At 42.2% G+C, this 18,294-nt stretch overlaps 1 protein-coding gene across 1 annotated transcript in view; it reads left to right on the forward strand.

Annotated features, from left to right (window-relative positions):
* LAMB4 (laminin subunit beta 4) overlaps window positions 1-18,294 on the forward strand; it is a 39,153-nt gene that overhangs the window by 11,109 nt on the left and 9,750 nt on the right. Inside the window, exons 11-25 of the mRNA XM_056510875.1 lie at window positions 264-373; window positions 835-914; window positions 1,903-2,053; window positions 3,820-4,005; window positions 5,180-5,301; window positions 5,976-6,096; window positions 7,020-7,197; window positions 8,540-8,683; window positions 8,891-9,122; window positions 10,751-10,908; window positions 12,321-12,545; window positions 13,656-13,876; window positions 14,725-14,821; window positions 15,156-15,531; window positions 15,859-16,019. Of these exons, the coding sequence (XP_056366850.1) occupies window positions 264-373; window positions 835-914; window positions 1,903-2,053; window positions 3,820-4,005; window positions 5,180-5,301; window positions 5,976-6,096; window positions 7,020-7,197; window positions 8,540-8,683; window positions 8,891-9,122; window positions 10,751-10,908; window positions 12,321-12,545; window positions 13,656-13,876; window positions 14,725-14,821; window positions 15,156-15,531; window positions 15,859-16,019 (2,562 nt within the window). The remainder of the gene's footprint in view (window positions 1-263; window positions 374-834; window positions 915-1,902; window positions 2,054-3,819; window positions 4,006-5,179; window positions 5,302-5,975; window positions 6,097-7,019; window positions 7,198-8,539; window positions 8,684-8,890; window positions 9,123-10,750; window positions 10,909-12,320; window positions 12,546-13,655; window positions 13,877-14,724; window positions 14,822-15,155; window positions 15,532-15,858; window positions 16,020-18,294) is intronic.

Consider the following 18,294-nt stretch of genomic DNA (forward strand, 5'->3'; position numbering starts at 1 on the left):
GTGCAGACCAGGACACAGTGGCAAACCACTGCAGAGGTCTTCTGGCAGTGCCTCCGCTCCCCCCAGAGAGGGACCCACCAAGGAAATTGTCCATTTCCAAGGGCAGCCTGAGGGCTGGAGGGTGCCAGGGTACAATCATCTGCAGAGTGTCTGTGTGGAGGATGGAGACTGCCTGTCATGCTGATGACTCATCTAATGTCAATGCCAATCCTTCCGCCATCACTGGGGCCTGCAGAGGTAACTGCACTTTTCTGTCCCTGCAGCCTGCAACTGCCATCCCTTGGGCAGTTTGCCCTTCTCCATCTGTGATCCTGCCACAGGAGAGTGCCTCTGCCAGAGGTTCACCACAGGGCAACGCTGTGAAAAATGCCTTGTACGTACTCAATTTTTGGTTTCGCTTCTGCATGTCGTTTTGGAAGTCTCCTCACCCACCTCACACCTTTTCATTGCCAGAAAAGTAAACAATTAGTCAAAATTCAAAATAATTTTATAGCTGTATGCTCCCATTTTGCATTGACACATCTGCTTCTCTTTCGCTGCTCTCGGACATTTGTGCAATCAAATTGCAGAGGGAGGAGCACTCCTAGGAAGGAAAAGAAATGCAAAATTATGCCCTTGATCCATCTTTGCTGTTTACAGAGCAATTTGCTTGTACAAGTGGGTAAATATCTGGCTCTTGCAGTGGCTGAGCACCCCTGCTATCCAGTAAGAGAAGCAATCTCTTGTGGCCAAGCACAGTAGTGCTCCAGACTATTGTTCATCCAGCAGAACGAGTTTTGTTTTGCTTTGCATACTTAAATATTTGCCATGAAAGAACCTTTCTTTTTATACCAGGCAGGATACTGGGGTCTTGGCACCAGTTTGTATGGCTGTTCTCCATGTGACTGTGATATTGGTGGATCCCAGAATAACTTGTAAGTTAAAGTTCTACAATTTCTTTCTTGGTTTTAATTTTTATAAACCCTTAGGCTAGATTTTTTGGTTAGATTAATGCAGTTACAGTACAGATAAGAAAATACAATGTAGATGGAATTTTATCATATGCAAACAGTGTAAAGTTGGGTGGAGATTTTGGAAATTTATTTATAGTAAGAGGATTTACCTATTTCCTTTGAAACCAACCATGAATCAGGTTTAGCCAAGATGTATTTAATATGAAATATAAAACATATGCCTTGAGGGAACCAGAGGCCCTAATACTGTTAGAAATTAGAAGTAAGTTAGAGGTGGCATTTTTAACTTAGCTTCCTACATGTACCTTAAATGCTAGAATTCTTTTTCTGGCTCCTATTTAAAATGTATAATTTTAGAAGCAAGGTTGGTTTCAGTTGGGCTCCTCCAGAAGTCTATTGGGCAGGGGTCTTCACTACTGCTGTTACTTCAGACAGAGGAGCACACAGTCCCATGCTGTAGAGCAGCTCCTTGTGAGCAGGTAAATCCCCTTGTTTGTAAGTATATGAAAACATTCCATATCACATCAAAGGTCGTTCTGATCTCATGTCCTGCCTCCATAATTGTGGGTGACAGATTATTAAGAATTGTGATATAGTGATCCTTATAGAAAAAGATACAAGATATATAAAAGATATAGAAAAAAATACAAGAAATTATACAGGAATAAACAGTAACAGATGCTCAGGAGACAAAAGAATGGAACTTCAGGTAAGGAACAGACAAAGACAAAGCAGGTTGTAGACTCTGAAGTCATGGAAAAGTAGTATTGAATAAATCCAGCATCAGAAACAGAGGACATGGGTGATAGCAAGAAGTTTAGTAATGGAGGTAATCCAGCAATGGGGAAATTAAGCAAAGGTGGAATGAGGGTGGGTCTGAGCTGTCCTCATGCTGTGAGGACCCAGCTGGGTCATGCTGATGTCCTCCCTTTACCAACTCCTCCCATAGGTGCTCGCTGAAGGACGGTCAGTGCGAGTGTCTGCCCAACATCGTGAGCCGCCAGTGCACCGAGCCAGCTCCAGGATACTTCTTTCTGCCTCTGGATTATTATATTTATGAAGCTGAGCATGCAAAGCCCCTTTCTGGCTCTGCACCCTTGGTAGGTATTTTGCTTTTTTAGGTGTTGTACTGAGTGGGGATCACTGCAGTGCTGGCATGGGGGCTGAGGCTGAGGAGAAGAGCCCTTGCTTGGGGAGCAGCTCTTTAGCAAGAAAATGCAAAGCAAGTCCCCGGACCATAGTCAGTTTGTCTTTGTTTTTCATGGACATGACTATTCCATAACTGGGGCTGTTAAAAAGGGACAGTCACTGCAGCGTGGTATGACCTGAAAAGCTGCCCTTGCTGCTTCTCAAGTGCACGCATGAATTAGAGAAATTAATTTAATTATTTAAATTAGAGGAAAGTATTTGAGTTGCTAATAGTTCTCATGAAATGTTTTATTTCTGGGAATCTCCAACAAGGGAAGAATCAAATTACTCTCTGCTCCATTGGACTAATTCCTGCTGCCTTATATAAAGGCATTGATTGTACCCTAATTTCCTCAAGAATTTGGCATCCATCTGTAATGTTTATAGAAATTTTTTTTTTTTTTCCCCCTTTAAATGTGAGGGTAGCTGTTCCCCATGCTGAGTGCAAGCCTGGGATGCATCTCTTTCTATGCTTTTGCTAACATTTTTTCTCTGGCATGTTGTACAGAAACTATAAGGAATAATACAAAAATGTTTATTTTCAGGTCACATCCACAAATATTTAGCTATCATCACAATCGGTAATTATCCTACAGTCAAATAATTAAATGGAAAACAGATGTCTGGGACATAGCTTATGAGGGGAAAGTGCAAGTTAATTTTAAGGCAGTGAGGCAAAAAAGGTTTCCAGCAGCTGCTGGGCCACAGTTTAGAGTTTCTCCCAGTGAGAATAGATCTTGTTTTAAGAATGTGGATTTTCATTTGCTTGCTTACCTCCCTTCAACATTGTTGAGATAGTGCTGCTCCTGTTTTATTGCTTCATAGGTTCAGCCAAGCACTCTTCCACGGTGTGACACCTACTTCCAAAAGAAAGGCTATGAGTTCATGATTGAAAATGGAAAGATTGTGTTAAACAGGAACAAGAAACGAACTGTAAGAAAATCTGGACTGGAACAGGTAAATTAGTACTTGAGTATTTACTTAAGTTTACATCAAATAATAATTTTATTTTTTTTTTGTAACAAAGGGCAAGGAAATGCCTGAGCACATGGGATTCACAGTCTTAGACATTACAATCCTGATGCAAATTAATTTTTTTGGTACACAGCTGGGTTGGACATTTTATAATTCACACTGACAGGCTTGTTCTGCTCTGTCCAGTGACTTTGTGGACTCAAGTTCCATGAATTTTTGGAAAAGTCCTTATGAAAATTTTGTTGGTTTTTGTTTGTTTGTTTGTTTTATTTGTTTTGTTTTTGTTTGTTTTTGTTTTTGTTTTTTTTTTTTTTTGTTACAAGTCATTTCCAGTGAGTTTACCATGGTACCTCCTGCACTTAAATGCAGCCATTTAAGTACTGATATTTATGTATCTAGCCATGTTTAAGGTTTGCAATGTGAATGTTTGGAGTTGCCAAATATTCAGAGGTGAGTGGATTATTCCGTTCCCTCGTTTTGCTGTTGCTGCAAGGTTATAGGAAGCTTTTCTTCACACGTAACTCTAAATATTCTACCTTTGAGAGAGTTCTTAGATTGTTGATCTCAAGCTTGTACAGAAAATGAGACTGATAGCTAAAATAAGTAAACAATGTGGCAAAAATATTTCCTTTCTTTGTTCCGAGTTTGGTTTTTTTTGTGATTTGTCTCAGTGTGTTGCTGAAGTGCCGGTGTGTGGTTGCAGGGCGCGATGCAGTTCGGGCAGGACGCGGATCCAGCGGTGGTGTTCCGGCAGCCCAGCGCCGGCCGGGCCGTCACCTGGACAGGACACGGCTTCGCCCGCGTCCCCAGCGGAGCTGGGCTGCGATTTGTTATCAGCAACGTTCCCTTTGCTATGGACTTTGACATCACAGTTCGTTATGAGCCTGAGGTACTTGTGTCATGTGTGTCGTGTGTTGTTCTGTTAGGTGCAGGGTCTATTCTGTGAATAATAGGATGAGCAACTTGTCCTATTCTTTATATCTAAATTTAAAATTGCTTAGCTTTTTATCCAGTAATAACTTGCCTTACCAACCAAATAATATGTCCTCCACTGTCCCCCTTAACCCTTTCCACTCAAATATGAAAAATCAGCAGTAAAAGTGTTTTCTAAGCATCAGACAACATTTCATCTTCTGAGTGTTTCTCTTTTGGCACCTTTACTTGGACTGGACTTTTACTCAAAAATCAAACACGTGGAAAATGCAGTTCCTTTTAAACAAGTATCCTGTATTCTTAGCTGGGATTTTTTGGGCAGTAAAATGTGCACAGGCAGGAGTGATTGCGTAGATATTTAACCAGGGCTTTTACAGGCATCCTGCTTCCCAGTTGTCCCAAATGGACTCTGAGATATGTGAAAATTGTAAGAAAATAACCAAATTACTATTTTTCTGCCTGGAGAAGATTTCTCAGTGATGATGACATGTCTAGGGAAATCTGGTAACTCAGGTCCTCACCCATGTCTTCAAAAACACAAGCAAGGGTTTTATTGCTACCAGCTTTTGTATACTCCTTACTCTTTTGTGATTCTCTAGGACAGTCCCACAACACAAAATTTTCCTGCTGTCTATTGTATTTTGTTCTCTGACTGTCACTCTGAGGCAAAACAATCTCCCAGTGTCTTAAAACATGGGAACAATTTTTCCGTGGGCTGGTTTGATGCAGCTTTTTCTGTCTAAGCATTGAAGAGTTGGGTTTTAAATACTTTTGTTACAAAGTCTTTTATGTTGATTATTTCTTATTAGATGTGTGACAAGGCAGGTAATGAAGGTTATCTCCAGAATAACACTGTGCTAAGAAAAGAAACAACTCCAATGACTCTAACAGAGCTGTTTCCATTTGAACCAGCTGAGGTCCCATTTCCGTCTCTGCTTTTCATTAGCCATTGCAAATACAATGAATTTTTCACAAATAACATTGTTTTTCAGTGCTGTAAAGAATAAAGAGAAAATCTGTTTTGTCACTGCAGCATGCAATCATTCAGATGGCTTTCATTAACGCTTGCAAAGAGAAAGCAGGTTTTTCAGATATAAAATACAGACATGATTTTTGTCTTTTGTTTATAGCTCTTGGAAGACTGGCTTGCAAGTGTTGCCATCCGGCCTGCTGGTATCTTGTCAGGTCAACACTGCAAAAACAAGGGCCTTTCACAGGAGCCACATGAGCTGACTCTCCCAGCTACAAAGAGGTCTGACTGTTGCTGTCCTTTTGCCTGTAGATCTGTGTACAAATCATTTACTGAAGCGCTGCAGAGCAACACATGTGCGGGGAGTGGGAATATCAGAAACACATGTGTGGCCTTTTCTCTTACTTTCACAATACTACTTGGGATTTAAGGAGGAGTCTGATGCCCCAGTCCATAATCTGGCAAAGGTTTGCCAAACCCAGGAGAGCAGCCTGAGATCCAGCTAGGGTTGGTTGCTCTGGTGAAGATCCAACTGCAGCTGCTTCAGTATAGAAAGGAAATACTGACTTAAAGTCGCTGTCCTAGTCTATTTTCAAAACCAGCTTTTCAGCTTGGACCTGTGTAAAGAATAGAGACAAGCTAAGAGGATGTGAGCAATGTCTTGATCAAATAAGGACAGGAAAGGATGAATATGAACAGTGAGTTGCAAACCCCCTTGCTAGAAGTAATAAAACCTGCCATTTTCAGTTTGGTCTCCCCAGAATCATCTGGCAGAAGTCCTGCAGCTTTCCCAAATCCTGCAAGCATGGGGCTGGGTGTGCTTCTCAGTATCAGGGCTTGCTCCAGGCTGCAGGCTTCAGTTTGCAGTCACAGAGGGAAGGGAGAGCTCACAACATCCAGTAAACTTGCCTTGTCCTGACTCCTGGCAATAACTGTGCTTCATTTCTGTGAAACAGGATTGCAATTCTGCAAACTCCAGTCTGCCTGGAGCCGGAAACAGAATATTTTGTGGATGTGTATTTTTCTCAGCTCTCTGCCTCTGACACAAAGGCAAAATCATTCATCCTGATTGACTCAGTGAGTAGTTCTATCACAAGTCCCTTGAGGTTGTATTTATAGATGGTGTTTTTTTACAGACTTATTAGAAATATTTTTAAATCATGTATAGCGTGTTTTGATAGAAATTCAGCTTCTGTTTATCTCCATTGGTACTGTTTGCATATTTTTGTACGGAAAGGCAGAATTGTATCTGGTTAAATTTTTATGGAGCATTACAAGTCATACTTGTTGCATATGTCGCATGTATCTCTACCTGTTGCTCATTGATTATGAACACAGTCCATATATATGTGCTGATGAGATGCTGTGGCTATGAATATAAATTTGTGCAGCTTCTCATCACTCAGGTTTTTAAAAATATCTCTAATTTGTCAGTATCATGGATATTTTTAAAGATTATATTGGAAAAGTAAAATTAGTTGTGTACTTCCTGGGAATCAGGTCCAGATATTTCCCAAGTTTCCATGAAGTCAGGGACTGGGTGTTAGTTTTGGGTCCTTCTCTTGAGAAAAATATTTTTAGGTCTATTTCTCTAATTATTCCTGTAGAATTAGACCCTTCAGGGGCTGACTATATACTTGGATGTAGAACTTTCAGCTGATTTTTCCTTATCACAATAATACTAGTAAAAATGTTGGCCCGACACTGCTCCTGGAGTCGCTAAAACAGCACAGCAAGACCAGTTCTGAGCATGTATCAGAGATCTTATTATAATTTTATTTTTTTAAACACAGTCTCTCTTATTTGAAGAACTCAGGGAATGTTTAGACCTTCAGAATAAATGTGAATTTAGATGACAGAATGGCACAACTGCAGATTTGGAAACCCAGTGCTCCAGGCCACTTTCGTTGTAATGGAAAGCACATTAAGAGAATGTGGGAAATTCTGATTTTCAATATATCTAAGCAAAAATATTTTTCTTTTCTCTCTTAATGACAAAGCTTGGACTTATTCCCAGGATTGGCTCCGTGGAGAACTTATGCAGTGAAAAGGATTTAGATGAGTACCAGAAGTATCACTGTATTGAAATTGCATCTGAAGTTGGGCCTCACGTCCTGCCCGAAGCGTGCGCACGGCTCATAGTGAGCTTGTCAGCCCGAATTCACAACGGCGCCGTCGGTAAGGACTAGCCTGCACAGGCAGCTCCTCTGGGCAGCTGCTGGTTTTCCACAGAGTTTGTAGGATATGTTGACTGTAGAGCTCTCAGCCTGCAGTGCTGTAGAAGTGAAGCAGGTCAGCATGTGATATCCATGGATGCACAGGGTATATCTCTCTGAACCCTGTGTGTGCTGCAAACACCTCTTGGTGGCATGAATCTCAGAGTTCATCACTCCTGAGCATGACAGGGGCCATGGCAGTGGTTTTGTGCCTTCTGAAAAGCATTTGAATCAGATGCCTTTACCCTATGGCCAAGGCAGCAACTTTCCTACTTTTCTGGATGCTGTTAAATGACAGAGATGTTTCTAAGCCCTCTCTCTAGATGCTGTAGGCCAGCTGAAAGCCTTGGTAAGATTCCAGACATGATGGTACAACCTGGTGTACTTGAAGAGATTCACCAAGAAAACTTTAATAATATTCCAGCAAGAAGGCAGTGGCAGGTGGGGTTTGAAATCCCTAAGCAGCCTCCTGGATCCACCATAGAAAGATTAGCTGGGCTTAGTAGCTATGGGAATTTCCCAGGTATTTGGCCCAGAGAAATGCACTGCACTTCTCTACACTTTAAGTAACAGTGAGGGGCTTTTCTGGATGACTTTGGTGGTCAGCTTCTTTCAGGGAGCCTAGCATGCCTCCAAAGTGATAGCATCTGCTTGGATGATTTTTAGAAGGATTCATGCCTCACTCTAATATCAGATAATGAGGTCACATCTGTGCAACCAGTGAACCCCTCATTTAGGCACAGGCTGTGCTAACTCCCTGTTGGCCTGATTCCTAAAGTGATGGGATTCTCCCAGTGAAATGTGACACTTTGGTTTTCTAGTGCTTTCCAGACCATCCTGGGCAAACATCCTCTGTAGGTTAGCAGAGCAACCTAGAACAAGTTAGTCCAGGGTGTCCAGAAGGATACAAACAGTACACAGATGCAGACTGAATACAGCTTGCAGGTTATGTCCAGTGGTCCAGGTAGATGCAGATTTATAGCAAACCTCTCTAGACTTCAGGATGTCTTTATTTGGATCTACTTTGCCACTCCCTTTCTGTCCTACCCCAAATATGTGCTGAAGGCAGTGCCTTGAATGTGGCAACTGCAACACCAAGACTTGTGCTGGTGCCTGATACACCATCACCACTGATGCTACACCATCAAATGATCTAAACTATGACCATCACCAGGTTAGTGAACCCCTGAGAAGAATAATCATGCTCTTTCCTACCTATTTTAAAGTGTGAAACCTGCAAGCTGATGAGAGCAGTAGAACTCCTTGACAATCAAACCTGTTTTGATTTTCTTTCCCCTTGCCAGCATGCAAGTGCAATCCCCAAGGGTCGCTGAATGCCAGCTGTAGTAGGCTGGGGGGCCAGTGCCAGTGCAAAGCCAACGTCGTGGGACGCTGCTGTGACACCTGTTCTGCAGGCAGCTATGGCTTCGGCTTCCACGGCTGCTACGGTGAGTGCCTTGCAGCCAGCACCACTGCCAGTACCACTAGCATACCCAGTGTTTAGGGCTTTGAATCCCAGATTATATGTGAAGCTATATAAAAACGTTTCCACTAATAACAGATTTTCCACCCCTGCTGCCTTTGAGCCGCGCCAGGGATGAGGTGGGCTGGCAGGAACGCTTTAAGGACACAGCTTTGCTTTGGGTGTTTTCCAGCATGCGAGTGCCACCCGCAGGGCTCGCTGAGCGCGCTGTGTGACCAGGTGACAGGGCAGTGCTCCTGCCGCCGGGACGTGGGTGGCCAGCGCTGCAGCCGCTGCCTGCCCGGGTACTTTGGATTCCCCCACTGCCGGCCCTGTCCCTGCAATGGCCACGCGGAGCTGTGCGACCCTCTGACCGGAGAGTGCCTCGGCTGCCGCGGCTTCACCGCTGGGAGCCGCTGTGAAAGGTCAGTTCATGGGCGGGGCTGCTCCACCTGACACTGGCACTGGCACTGGCACTGACACTGACACTGACACTGACACTGACACTGACACTGACACTGACACTGGTGGTCTCCAAAATGCCTCTGTAGCTGGGGGCCTACAAATGCATCAATTAACAGGAAACACATACCTAAACCAGGATGAAACTGGGCCTGCTGAATGTCAGGTACCTTTTTCTTTGGCAAATCCAAGTGAGAATGTGCATGCAAAGCCTGTGGGTGGACTGCAGGCAGGGCATGCACCCAGCATTGCAGCAGGCTACCTTCAAGAAGGCATTTGAGACATGGACACTATGGCACCATGTACTTGGAGACACACACAAAGCACTGTGTGTGGAATAAACTCATGCCTGCCAGGTTCCAAATTGCCAGCTTTCAAATTTAAAACCCAGCACAAGGCTAGCCAAGAGGCTGAATATTTGCTGAATATTCATTTTAATACCTGCAATTACCTCTAAGGAGTTTAAGTAAATGTACCCTCTTTGCTGGTCGTATTAGTTCCATATCACCAGCAAATTACTTTTCCCATATGTTCCAGCTCCATTCAGGACACTGTTCCTCTTTTTTATTTTGTACACTGGCAGCAGTATTGCAGTTCAACATGGACATCAAAATTAAGTTTGTTTAGTTTGGTTTGGCTGGGCTGTACCTTGTCATTCATTTTAAGAGGATTTCCTCATGAAATCTGTTGAGCTTTTCCTGCAGTGCTTTTAGACAGTGCAGTCTTTGGCTGTTCTACCTGTAGATGGTAAACAGATTAAAAATGGGAGGGTGAAACACTTTTTCTCCTCTTGTGGCTTTGCAGGATCTCCAGGGGAAGCATACTCGGCTAGCCAAGTCTTTTAGCCCTGCCTGTATGCATATGAAGAACTATGTTCCCATTTGCCATAATAAAACAGATAAAAGACTGAGGATGCTTCAGAAGCCTCTGCTTTGCTGTTGCTGCAGCTGCAGGACTATGGGGGGTTGGGATGCAGAGGCATTGGTGGTGGGCAAGGTGTCTGAACTCCAAGGGAGCCCCAAAAGCCCCCACCAGTCTAGGTAACAGCAGAGCCACCAGCACCTTGAAAGAGCCGTTGCCCCAGGTTTGCAGAACATGTCAGACAGAACATGGCTCAATGCATATGTTGCATCTAAAATATGCAGTATTCTCTGAGTACTCTTAAGGAATCACTGCTTTCTTTGCCAGCACATTTTACTGTCTTGTCAACCATTCTGTGTGTGTGTCTGTATGGAAATAGATGAATATATGTACTGATAGGCAAATATACAGAACTTTTACATGGCAGCTTTTAGCTGCCTATGCAGACCATGTGTGATATGCCATACTGTAATCATTTAGATTAAAATAGTTCCAGAGTAGGTAAAGGTCTTCACAAGCATTTCTTGAAAGCAAAACATGTCTTTTTCATTTTGCTTCAGATTTTGAGAATGCAGCTCTGATTTTCCATTTTAGAACACCTTTGAAGCTTGACATATCTCTACCAGTTGATGGAGATAGCATTACAATGGTCTGGAATACTGATTTCAATATATACATATAAATTGATTCACCTGCATGAAGCACTTGACAATTTGTCCTGCTTTGGCAGATGCATGGATGGTTATTATGGAAACCCTCTGGATGGAGAAACCTGCCAGCCATGCATGTGTCCAGGGTCACCTACAAGCAATAGGTATTTTGCACGTTCCTGTTACCAGGACTCCCAGTCTGCACAGCTTGTCTGTAATTGTCTCGAGGGATATTCAGGTATGAAGCAAAATAAGGACTGGCTTTGATACTACTAAAATTAACATAAGAGAAAAAATTATCATCCTTCACCTGTTGGGTTCAGAAACAACAATGAGGTAATGCTAATAAAACAGCTAAGAAGAGTTATCCCTCAAGTTTACTGAAATTATGTGGCTAAGTTTTGATTAGGAAGAATGGGAATTGTGCAGTTAGTGTTTTAAAAAGGGATTCACCTATGTGGATACAGTGAAGTTATTAATTATTCTGATGTCACTCTCTTGAAAACTCCTCCTTTCCAGGGGCATTATATTAATCTGGTAGTCTGAGGGGGGGAACTGCAGTTGCTTGTTATCTCTGAAGAAGAAGCATTGCAAGCCCAAATGGGAATGATTAGGGCATCAAAAAGAGCTGATAAGATTTCCCAATCAGAGAAAGTCTTTCTCCATATGGAGTAAACTCTTTGACATTATGTCTTAAAGTGACTGCTTCATTGTTCAAATAGTCACTTTAGAAATGGGGTTTCTATTCTCAGTAGTCTCAAATGCAGATATTTTTGCAGCAAACTGATTCCTCATTTTCTAAGACCTTGTTGACTTAGGTTGAATTCCTGAAGGGAAAGCTGAAGGTACTTCCCTTTCCTTGGGCATTAGAAAGATCTCCTGTGATGGAAGCAAAGCTTAATGGGAAGCACTGCTGAAAATTAAAGCAATGCTGCCATCTTTACTTAGGCAAGGTTCCTTTGTAAGTCAAGAGTGGTTTTGTTTGAGCAATTGCTGTAGGGCCAAAATGATTCATGTTGGTGTTCACCCAGGGGGCTTCTGTCCTCATTAATCACTGCACTCCTCAGTTTTGGACTTCATTGCTCCTGCTCTTTTCCAGCAAGATTCTTGATCACCTTTGTAGCACTGGTCTCACTTTCTCAGAGATTGAGAAAGGCTCTGGGTCCTGAGGAGCACAGTGAAGTGGCAGAGTCCTTGGCTGAGGATGAACTGAGGATATGGTTCCAGAAACATCAGTCTGCCCAGAATGGTTTCTAAGAGGCAGAGGTAGCACCCAAATCAGGACGGGCATTGAGATGAAATGCAGAAATAGTTGTAATGCCAGCAAGCAAGGACAGAGCATCAGAGTTCATCTGATGGAAAAAGATGTTTGGAAGTGCATGATGTGGCACATATTTGCTAAAAGGAACTTCTTTGGTATAAACAGCTTGGGATGAGGAGGGTGTATTTCCATCAGATTTCAGTGGGAAAGATATAATTTAAACTGATCAGAAGATTAAATGGTAATGGATTACCCTTTAACAGGTGGATATTTTCCATTGAAAATATGCATTTGAACTGACAGTCTGAATATTTTAATAATATTACTGGAAATTACATGTTTCACTTGAATTGCCACCAGCCAGCAATATTTTCAACTTTCTCTAACAGGCAATCAGTGTGATGAGTGTCCTAGTGGGTTCTACAACAAAGCCAGCAGCCCTGGGCTTGATTGTGCACCATGTCCCTGTAATAACAACATTGATTTGACAGACCCAGAGTCCTGTAACAGGGTCACTGGGGAATGCACCAAGTGTTTACACAACACCCATGGAGCAAACTGCCAGTTCTGCAAACCAGGTTATTTTGGCTCAGCCCTCAATCAAAGCTGTCAAAGTAAGTAACAGCACTGCAATTCTGTTTTACTACCAAGAAAATGTTTTTAACAAAACAGGCTATAGGGAAAGGCTAGATCTTGGAGGGAGGACAAAACTAAAGCAGCTAAATAGAGCAAAATATAAGAATCACAAATGTATTTCTCTGTTTACTAAATATAAATATATCAGTGATACAAATAACTTAACATGGCATCTATGAAATTTTTGACATCCAAGTCTCACTAAATCTCATATTGAATATCACTCCTAGAAAATACTAATTTGTGGAATGAGCAGTACTCTCTGTTACAAAAATAAATGTGCATTCAGCTTATTCAGGAAGGAATCAAAAGTAAATGAATCAGTGATAATTGTTTATCCATGTTGCTGGCTAATTCCAGCTAAGCTCAGTTAGATCTCAGTTAACCAGATGATCCCTTGCTGAATTTCCTGCCTCACCAGTTGTTTTCATTGAGTGGCTAGAGTAAGGGCGTTCAGGCAATTTAATAGATTCCATGAGGGCACATCAGTAAGTCAGCACTTTGAACAGGAGAGTAGAAGTGTAAGGAAAACCAAGGCTCAAACTTCTTCCCAATTTTTCTCTATACTCATTTTCACAGATGTGCCTGACTGAGGATTTACTTTTTTATGGCTAAGATAATTATAAGTATAGTCAATAAACTGTTTTTCTGGGAATCTCTAAAATACAGTCCAAGCCCATCCCTCTTTCATTCTTGGAGGATGTCTGTTAGAAGTTGTTAAGCAAGAACTTTTGGCTTCTCAAAAGGAAGGCTTCTTATCTTACTTGGCTTACTGGGGATTCCCATGCTGGATAATGCTTACTGTAAATCAACTTATCCTTACCCAATATATTTAACATTGCATTCTAATAAGATTTAAAATTCAGAGTCTTCATTCTTTGTGCCTGTATTAAAAGTGTAGAACATTCACAGTAAGTTTTCTCAAAGCCATATGTAAGTTATTACAGAAAGGCAGGTAATGTGTATGAGATTAAACACGTTCAAGGTCACTAAAAGTAAACCTACAGCATGGGCTTTATATCCAGCTCTGATTGTCCATCAGCTGTCTGCATTACTGTCTGCTGTAGTAACTGTCCTTCTTTTTCCAGGCTGCATGTGCAATCTGGCAGGTGTTCTCCCTGCCATGTGCCCGGGGGGGGACGCAGCCTGCCTGTGTGACCCAGCCACAGGAGCTTGTCCTTGCCTGCCCAATGTGCTGGGTGCCACATGTGACCAGTGTGCCCCTGGCTACTGGCACCTGGCTAGCAGAAAAGGATGTCAGACCTGTGACTGTGATCCAAAAAACTCCCAAAGCAACCAGTGCGACCAGGCAAGAAAATTACTATGTTTTCCAGGAACCAGAGTTCTGGTGTTTTGACACAGCAAAGTGGAGACCCTTTTATAAATGAGGATTGTTTCTTTGTCATATTCCCTGAAAGCAAAAAATTCTTAGGAAGTTTGTAGTTGGTGCAATCACACTGAGAGTCATTAAATCAAAAGTGTTGTTCTGATAATGTGGCTTTGCAGGTTGGTCTTTGCATGTTGTTTATTTGTCAAGTGGATCTTAGAAATATTTTTGTAAAAAGATGTCACAGGAAAAAAACTGCCTCATAAATAGACTTATAGGGAAGAGGGAGTCTTAGGAGTATTTTTTAAGTGTTTATTTTCATAAAGTAGCAGCTGTGACCATTACATTAATCATGCCTCCTCTATCATACTGCTAGAGTACCTTTTCTCATCTTTGAGAATATTTTAGGGCTAGAATGTAGAAAAAAATAAAAATAAACCCTCAAGGTTTTCAGTTACAATTGATGTATTGTGTAGTTTCAAGTTGAAATGTTAAGATGAGTATTTAGGTCCAGCAAAAATAAAAAACAAGTCTGTTTTGCAAAGGAAAATAATCCTCTCAGATCATAGTCAGAGGATGAGTTCTCAAACAGCATCAGTAGACTGGATCATACAGAATCTCTGACATAAGTAAGGTAAAGCCATTTCTTAGGGTGTGTTTTGTTTTCAGGACCTTTAGGAGGAAGATAGGAAAGTTGGGCCAATAGTGGGTAAACTATGGTGTTCAAAGCTTGGGCAAGTAGTATTGCTGCAGGTCTTGTACAGCAGAAATAATGCATATACAGCCCTGTGGCTCTGCTGGAAGTTATTAAATCCCAACTGTCTTTACAGCTTACAGGCCAGTGTCCATGTAAGCCAGGTTACAGCGGAAGATGCTGTAATGAATGCGAGAAAAACTACTTTGGCAACCCCCAGTTGCATTGCGTTGGTAAGTATTATAAAGTGGGACAACTGGATTAGAAACTGCCTCAACATACATGTTTACCTTTTATATTCACAGGGGAGACAGGGAATGCATGTAGAGAAGCAGCCTTTCATATGTCTGTGCGTATGAGATGGACAAGAGTTTATATTATTTATCTATATTGTTATTTCAATGGTTAAGATGGAAGTCAGAGATGAAGAAGAGCCACTACTGTGCAGTCCACCTTGCTCTAAATCAAACCCTGGTTTGTTTTTACTGTCATGAAATGTGCCTTTTTCATGCATTAATCCCACAGAAAAGGAACAACTGGGTGTAACGTGCTGTTCCTTTCTTGCAGCATGTGAGTGTAACCTGGAGGGGACCCGCCAGCCCACGTGTGACAAAGCCACGGGCGCGTGTAACTGCCGCGCCGGTGTCAGCGGCCGGCTCTGCGACCAGTGCGGCCGCGGCTTTGAGAAGGACTTTCCCTCCTGCCCCCAGTGCCATCTTTGTTTTGATCAGTGGGACACTGAAATTGCTGCCCTTGCTCAGACCGTGCAGGGGTTAATGAGGTTTGCAGCAAAGCTGGAAGATAAAGGAAGACGAATGCCCAGCTGTGACATGCGCTTCAAAGCCTTCGAAGATGCCATTTCTGAAACTGAACGCATTCTGAGACATCCTGTCCTTTCACTGGAGGCCCTTTCAGGCATCAGGGATTTTAAGGGCTACCTTCAGTAAGGGCTAGGTTGCTCCTGAAAACATCCATTAGCTGAGAAACTGTCTTCCACCAGCCATTCCTACATATCAAGTCCCACTTCGGATCAGCACATGCTGGTCTACTGTTTTCAATAGATCTCTGAACAAAATAATCTTTGATATATGCCTAATCCATACAGACATATACTTAAATGATGGAATTTTCCAGTTCATACTAAGCCATTCAGTTAAATGTTTCTGTGTATTTATAAATGAATCTTTTGCCCTCTAAAATATTGTGTAGCTCAATTCTAGTTTAAGAACAATCTGGTCTGACTTCTGCTTAACTGTCTTCTCCCCTTCAGACAAAAAGTTGCACAGATGGATCCCCTTCACAGCTTGCCCTTTGAGTTTCCTGACCTTAACAAGAACATAGAAGATATTGGAGAAGAAGCTGACCTAGTGTTTGAACTTCTTCAACACAAAATACACCTACATCGAAGTTTTCAGTACTTGAGCTTCAAAGGTAAGCCAGCAATGAATTAAAATGGGTGGATATTTTCCCTGAAATTTTGGAATGTTTTCTCATCATTAAACCATACAACATTTCAAAGATTCCTAGATTTTAGCTTCCTATGGTAGCACAACAATGTTGACACTGACAACATTTTATACCGACTTTCCAAATTCTCTTTTATCTTAAAATGCTGTGATTTTTAAGAATCCCAAATCTCAGATGCATGTGCCAGGGTCACATCAGTCAGAAGTCTCATAAATCCAAATGCTTACACCAGGATATAAAAGAAACCCAGTTTCGTAGTACAGACTCACATGCAGTAGAACAGCAAAGGATTGCCCCCCATGTTTGACTCCTCTTGCTCATAGAAATACTTAAAGAAGCTTGTACAGGAATGATTTAATTAAAGCATAGTCTCATAGTGCAGCTTCTGAGTGTTCCCATGGGAAAATACTTGTAGCTCTTCGAGAGAAGTAGCACTCCATCATCAAAAAATATGAAAGCAGAACTGAGCTCCTTGGCATTTTTGAAAGAATTACACACTCTATGCTTGAGTTAAGTATAGTCTCTATCAGCTGCTAATAGCTCTAATGATGGTGTCCCACACTGGTTTCTGGAGAAAAATGGGGATGTATCAGGCAGGAATCTTGTACAGGTGCTAGACCACCCACAATGGCAGGAGATGGTCAGCAGAATCCTCTCCAAAGAGATGGCTGCCAAGATATGAACCCCCAGAAGGTAAGGACTTAGCACAGAAGACACAAGCTACAAGCAATGCACTCCTTACAGTGTTTCATTCAGGCAAGAAAAACTTGGCCCAGTCAAATTGTTTGTTTGTTTTTGTTTGTTTTTGTCTGTTTAAAAAAAAAAAAAAAGAAAAAAGAAAGAAAAAGAAGAAAAAAAAAAAAGAAGGAAAAGTCAACAAAATGCAAAGTGGAGGGAATGGAAAAAGGGAAAAGAGAGATTAACTAAGATTTAGGGCTCCCGTGCCCTGTTGTACTTGGCAGCCCCCTGGGGCAGCTCCTCAGCTCAGGTCCCTCTGCAATTAGCCAGCACAGCTCTCCCAGGCTCTGCTTCTCAAATCAACTGAGACTTGCAAGACTGGGGAAGGCAGAAAGGCAAAGAAACAATAAATCCCAGGGAGGTCAGTGGACGCAGAGCTGTGGCATCCGTGGTGCTCTCTGGTCACATTCCAAACTTCATCTTTTGGCCTCTGGAGACAGATAAACAGCCCTATAAAAAGCACATGGGAGTGTGGGGAGGGGAAGACCTTGAATTTAAGATGAATTTCCTATCAAGGCCGCAAATATTCATCGGTTCGGCTACCAAGCATATAATAGCACAAAAATATCATTTCCCTCAAGATAGCCAGCTTTTCTGATACCCAGGAGAGAGACTGGCTCCTCACTCCATCTTCCTTTCTGACCAGAAGCATATGGCTCTGTCTGCTTTTCCTCTCCTTTTTGCTGAGGCAGAGCAGGATATGGCCACATACACCATCTGAGGCTCATCTGGCACTTGTGTCTTAGACACACATTGAGAATGAGCTCCTGCCTATGTGTCTGCAGAGGATCAGGAGTCAGAGTCTTCCTCACAGGCATACATTCAGCTAGATGACCTGGAAACATCAGTATCTAATGATAAATTAAAACCATTGGAAAAACCAAGACTCAAGTGTCCTTAAAATAATATTTGCAGCCTATGAGATCTCATTAATTATGGCTCTCCAGCATTGCCCCCGGCTTTGCAGCCACTGAGGTACAGTCATGCGGTGAGAGAAGCTTCCTAGGCTGTAAATCAAGCCTGGGCTAAGGCACTGTGTTTAATGTAAGGGAACTCGGAATCTCTACAGCTCCATCAAAAACCAAATGTGGAAAATGCACTTAGGCCACTTAATGGAGAGCTGAACCACTGTGAAATATTCCTGCAATGAAACTGTTGCATGGAAAAAAGTCTCTGTCTTAGATGAGGAGTTACAGCAGTCTTTTGCCAGGTATTTTGTATTAAGAGCTAACTTTAAACTGTATATTGTTTCCAAGAATTGCAAGATAGATAAATAGTCCTGGTTCCACACAATAACTAAACATTGTTCAGCCAAGGGCTTTAGAGCCTGGATCAAAGCACACAGAACTAGGGTGTCTTGTCTTTGACTTCAACTAGTAACTGAGTCAGTTACCAGCACAAAGAGAGAAGTTATTCAGAGACCTCTAATGCTTTTTCACTGCTGACACATCAGTTCTGGCTCTGGACATATTTCTGCCTAGGAACATGGGGACAAATCTGG

Source organism: Oenanthe melanoleuca, chromosome 1A (genome assembly GCF_029582105.1).
Source record: "Oenanthe melanoleuca isolate GR-GAL-2019-014 chromosome 1A, OMel1.0, whole genome shotgun sequence".
NCBI classification, from domain to species: domain Eukaryota; kingdom Metazoa; phylum Chordata; class Aves; order Passeriformes; family Muscicapidae; genus Oenanthe; species Oenanthe melanoleuca.